The 6184-nt window shown below is 41.2% G+C and overlaps 1 protein-coding gene across 1 annotated transcript; it reads left to right on the top strand.

Moving 5' to 3' along the window:
- The first annotated feature begins 4673 nt into the window (after nucleotides 1-4673).
- Nucleotides 4674-5624, top strand: LOC132610933 (uncharacterized). Its single transcript, XM_060325345.1, has 3 exons — nucleotides 4674-5090; nucleotides 5166-5299; nucleotides 5387-5624. The coding sequence occupies exons 1-3, from the start codon at nucleotides 4674-4676 to the stop codon at nucleotides 5622-5624; spliced, it is 789 nt and encodes a 262-aa protein (XP_060181328.1).
- Nucleotides 5625-6184: the final 560 nt, after the last annotated feature.

The raw sequence follows: 6184 nt of genomic DNA, 5'->3' as shown, positions 1-6184 counted from the left end.
TGCGGGTTTTCATCCGGCTTTGACCCGAAAAATTCTGGCGGGTTCAAACTCATAAAATCACGGGCTCTGTCACTAGTCGCTCTATCACTAGGACCCGCACTCTGTCGCTGAGCCTGGGCAGCAACTAGTTGTGTCAACAAATAAATAGCCTCGGTCATCTGCTGGCCCGAAGCAACCAATAGAGGAACTGGAGGCATTGGTGCTGGAGCTGAGGCCCCTTCATGGTCCTCTAAAACAGGCAGAGTGTGAGAGGTATGAGATGGAGCCTTATTGTGGGACTCACCCTCTTCTATATTCACCGGGGACTCCTATTCAATCCGCCTTCCTGTCGCAGTCTTGCCCTTCTGGGCAGCTGTTGCTTTCCTCTTTACCGGCATCGCTGAAATCAAAGCGCACAATTAGGGAAAAAAGAAACCTTATAACATAGCTCTATCGCACGATCTATGAAGAAGAAGCCGGTCATTATTCCTACATGCCACACAGTCTCTTGTTTATAAGTATGGCACGCTTCACACCCATAAGCAAGAATCTACTGCAGACGGCTCGTAGACACACCCTAGGACGGAACTGCTCTGATACCACGTTTGTCATGACCCAACTAGTGGGCCATGACGGGTACCCGAAGCCGGCTACCGAGCACCACTCATCATGCTATCTATCATACTCAACCCGGACATATATCATTCTCACCACAAAACTTATCATAAGACGATCATCAATATCTCCCAAACATATATGTGTGCATAAGCTCATGAGGCTACAAAAATGATGTACATCATATAAAATGAAGGAAGGGGGGTCACATAGCATCTACAACCTACGCATAAGTATCTACGAGCCTCTAACTGGAGTGCGGAAATCATAAGGACGGGACAGGACCCCACCTTGCCCCAAATATGTGCACAAAAGAATATACCAAGAAATGGCAACTCCGGAGTAGTGGAGCGCTCCTGTAAATCTGCAGAATACTCCTAAGCATCTGCGCCGTCTCCCTGTCTACTTGTGGGCATGAACACAGTATCCATAAAATAAAAAGATGTCAGTATGAACAAGGTACTGAGTATGTAAGGCATGTATATCAACATAATAAAGATGTACGGGAACATGAGATGAAGAGATAACCTGTGACTGATTGCCTGTTAAGGCGGGGTCATGAATGCTACTTTTAATAATAAACATCATCATATCATGTATACATATATAAACTTCCTGTCCATATAGGTACGGTGTGATCATCATTAGCCCGCGTCCGGGGTAAACATTTCTAGCCGCCCACTAGTGGTGTCTGCCCGGCCAATTAGGCACGGTGTAATCATCTTCATAGTTGCCCACTACGCCTGTCGTAGTGGTGACTGCTGGCCAACTAGGCATGGTGTAATCTTATATATACATAATCTAAAGCATGCATTTGAGCTCAAGTTAAAGTCGTAACTCTATCGGAGTGACGTAAGGTTGGGAACCTCCAATTATATTATAAAATAATCCTCATCACTATGTCTTACCTTGAAGGAACTAATATCATGAGGTGAGATAGCAACAAGAGGTAACATCAATGAAATCGTAAAGATAAGAATATCAAGCTCATCATAGCATCATTATCATCATCATTATCATGGAACATACCTTTCCCCTAGCTCGTAAGGACTCTTAATAATCTTAGACGTTCAACTTTGGAATGTAAGAAGGTCATGGAAGCATAGAAAAGAAATCATAAGATAGGAGTCATGCCTTTGAAAAAAGGGGACTAGCCTTACATACTTTTACGTCTTCATAACGACTAAGCGTTCTCCTTCCAAGCTCACAACTCTAAATTCAAGAGAATTCGTACAACATTAGATCATCAGAAACATGCTTAAGGCTAAGCTAAGGTGACTAAGAGCTAACGAAAATTGGGCAGCGTTTCGTTTGTTTTAACAACTTTTTCCATATACTAAACAGCTCCCAAATATCAATAACAATAGCCATAATATCATAATCAATAAACTTCTTCAAGTTAAACATTATTCAATCCTCACAATCCCCTGTCAAAATCATCCACAAGCATAACTACAACACAACACCATGTTCATTCTCATATAATACATCCTTAACATTGTTAGTAGCATTTACTACAAGATTATGCTCATCTTATTCTAAGAATCATGACTCAAATTAACTTACTACCCAAAATACCATTACTTCCCTATTTTGAGCTCATATTCTACTTTCTTCTCTAATCCAAGTCTTTCAACCACTCAATACTTTTAATAACATGAGATAGTTGTAAAACTCACCTTTGATTATATAGGAATGACCTTTGAATGAAGATACTCCACTTGAGAAAACCTCCAACTTCAATTCCAAAAGGAACCTTGGCTTCCACAAACCCTACTGATCTTCTCTACACTTGGTTCTTGATGACAAATGTTTTATCTCTCTTGAATTTATGTTAATAAGGTGCATGGAATATTCTAGAGGTCTCATGAAGTGTGGAGAAGGTGGAAATGAGAAATAAGGACTTGGGTCTTATATTTATAAAAATTTAGAAGCTGGCCGTAATGGATTATACAGACACTTATACGGTCCATATAATTTTATACGGTCCGTATAAGTGACCGTATAATACTTCCAGTGATGACCCTTCACTGTAACTGTTACACAGACCATTATACGGACCATATAAAGTTATACGGACTGTATAATTGGTCGTATAACTCACCCCCTTCCGAAATTGTTCTCGTTGATTCGTTTGATCTCCAATCCTTGTGGAACCTTCTTAACACTTGTTTAATACTTTATTAACCATCTAAGGAGCCCTATAACTTTCCCTCAAGACATTACTAAATAATCCCTAACTCGATAACTAGCGATACCTCTCCTAAACACAACTTATACTTCACTTCTCCTCGACGAACTTAGTTTTTCCGAGTCATATGACTTCAAAATCTTATCGTATATACTTCAAAGATACTTAATACTCTCCTTAATATCATAAGGGCTTCATGTTCTCCTTGAGCTTGCACTATTCTATTCACAATACGACAACACGGAATGTCTGAGGTATAACAATCAAGTCAAGAGAGAGTTCAGAGCATACCACACATTTGAGGAAATTCTTCGACAGGCACCAGAAGTTTAGCTTGAAATTGAACCCAGACAAATGTGTGTTCGGAGTACCGGCTGGAAAGTTATTGGGGTTCATAGTCAGCCGAAGAGGCATAGAGCCCAATAGAGATCTAAGCAATCCAAGAGTTGCCTCTTCCAAAACTAAGAAAGAAGTCATGAGTTTCCTAGTAAGGCTAAATTACATTGGGTGGTTCATAGCTCAATCCACCATCATTGTGGAGCCCATACTCAAGCTTTTGAAAAAGGACGCTCCTACAAAATGGACAAGGGAATGCCAAGAGGCATTCGACACTATATAGAGATACTTGTCCACCCCACCAGTCCTGGTACCACCAAGACCTGGGAGTCTTTTGCTGCTATACTTGTCAGTTGCTAAAAAAGCCTTCAGGTGCGTATTAGGACAACACGGTGAAGAAGGGAAAAAGGAGAGTGCCATTTATTTTCTGAGCAAAAAGTTCACAGCTTGCAAGGCCAGATATACGCTAGTGGAAAAAATTTGTTGTGTTCTAACTTGGGTAGCTCAGAAATTGAGGCATTATTTGTTTTCATATACTACTCACCTTATATCCAAGATGTATCCGTTGAGGTACATATTCCGTCTGCCCATGCACATCGGGAAGTTGGCCAAATGGCAGATGCTGTTGAGTGAATTTGACAATGTGTACATAGCTCAGAAAGCCGTCAAGGGGCAGGCCTTGGCTAACTTATTAGCTGCAAGCCCGATAGATGAAGAGCTTGGGCCACTTCACACCTATTTTCCAGATGAAAGGGTGTTGGCCATAGAAGAAGAAGCAATAGAATCTTATACTAGCTGGAAATAATTCTTTGATGGAGCAGTGAATTACAAAGGTTTCGGAATTTGAGCGGTCTTAATATCAGAAAATGGGCAACACTACCCCATGGTCGCCAAGCTGAAATTTCGTTGTACTAACAACATGACCAAATACGAAGCCTGCCTCCCTGGTTTCAAAATTGCACTGGATATGGACATCGATGAATTATTGGTCATCGGAGATTCCGACATGCTGATCCATCAAGTACAACGAGAATGGGCCACCAAGAATGAAAAGATCTTACCATGCATAAACTTGGCACAAAGATTGTGTAAGAAATTCAAAAAGATCGAATTTCGACATACACCAAGGGCTCACAATGAATTTGCTGATGCACTAGCCACAATAGCATCAATGATCCAGGATCCTGAAAGCAGTCACATCGACCTGCTAAGGATAAGTCTAAAAGAAGAAAATGCCTACTGTTGCCATGTGGAAGCTGAGCCAGACGACAAAGTATGGTACAGCGACATCAAAATGTATCTAGAAGGGCGGGAGTATCCCGAAGGCATGACAAATGGACAAAAGAAGCCCATAAGAAGAATGGTGAATGGTTTCTTCCTAAACAAGAAATGTTGTACAAACGGACGCCGGATTTGGGTCTACTTAGATGTGTAGATGCCGGCGAAGCCACCAAACTTCTAAAAAAAAGTACATGCTGGGACATGTGGACCCCATATGAATGGATTCATACTAGCAAAGAAGATTCTCCGAGCAGGGTACTATTGGATGACCATGGAAAGTGATTGCTGCAAATACGTGCAAAGGTGCCATCAATGTCAGATCCACGGTGATCTGATCAAGGTCCCTCCAAGTGAGCTTAATGTTATGAGGTCACTATGGCCTTTCGTAGCTTGGGGCATGGATGTTATTGGACCCATTGAACCCGCAGCTTCTAATGGTCACCGGTTCATTTTGGTTGCCATTGACTATTTCACCAAGTGGGTGGAAGCAACGTCTCACACGTCAGTAACAAAGAAAGTGGTGGCAGACTTCGTGCAAAACCACATCATATGCAGATTCAGTGTGCTCGACTCCATCATAACAAACAATGGAGAAAATGTGAATAGCCACCTGATGAAGGACATCTGTGAGCAATTTAAGATCACCCATCGAAACTCAACAGCTTACTGGCTGCAAATGAACAGAGCCGTAGAAGCAGCCAACAAAAATATAAAGAGGATATTGAGAAAAATGACTGATAATCATAACGGTTGGCACGAGCAGTTGCCTTATGACTTATTGGGATACCTTATTACGGCCAGAACTTCAACAGGAGCGACTAAATACTTGCTGGTCTATGGAACTGTTGAGATCCCTTCCTTAAGAATCATTCAGGAAGCAGAATTAGACGATACTGAGTGGGCCCGAGTTTGATATGAACAATTGTCTCTAGTTGACGAAAAAAGGATGGTTGCCGTATGTCATGGTCAATTGTATGGATAAAGGATAGCAAGAGCTTTCAACAAGCAAGTCAAAACCAGACATTTTCAGATTAGGCAGATGGTGCTCAAAAGGATTTTTCCACATCAAGATGAATACAAAGGGAAATTTGCTCTCAACTGGAAAGGTCCTTACGTGGTCCGCAAAGTGCTCTCCGGAGGATCAGTAGTATTGGCAGAAATGGAAGGACAAAAGTGGCCAAAGCCGATCAACTCAGACGCAATCAAGCGCTACTATGCATAAAGAAGTTTCTTAGTTTGTAATATTACTCATTGCTTGTAATCGTTATTCTATTTGCTTGTATTAGATATTTCCTTTTACTTGTAATCGTTTTGAAATAGATAGACTAAACAAAACACTTTTTGTAATATGAACTACGCAGTGACCTGATTTCCCCATACTGGGATACGTAGGCAGTCCATCTAGGACCCGGTCGCCTTATTAGTAAAATCCAAAAGTCCATTATTTTATTTCTGAACTACGTTCGACCTGAATTCCTGCTGCGACAGGATACGTAGGTGCTTTTTGAGCTCGGTCGCATCAAAAGCAAAACCCAAGAAAACCCCTAGGAAGCCTCAGAGATAAGACTTCTCAAAGAAGCAAGGACTGCTGCACGCCTGACTGAGGCAGAAATTTTTAAAGGATCTCAAAAATTCGCACCGTCAATCCATTACAAAAATTCATCTAACCTAGAACTCTAAACTGGGGCAGAAATTTTGAGAAACCTCAAAATTTTTGGAAGATTCAGCAGTAGAATTCGTAGATCGAAATTTAAACTGAAGCAGAATTTTTGAGAAAAGGTC

The sequence above is a fragment of the Lycium barbarum genome, chromosome 1 (genome assembly GCF_019175385.1).
Source record: "Lycium barbarum isolate Lr01 chromosome 1, ASM1917538v2, whole genome shotgun sequence".
Classification (NCBI taxonomy): Eukaryota; Viridiplantae; Streptophyta; class Magnoliopsida; order Solanales; family Solanaceae; genus Lycium; species Lycium barbarum.
This window is presented reverse-complemented; position numbering and strand designations above follow the sequence as displayed.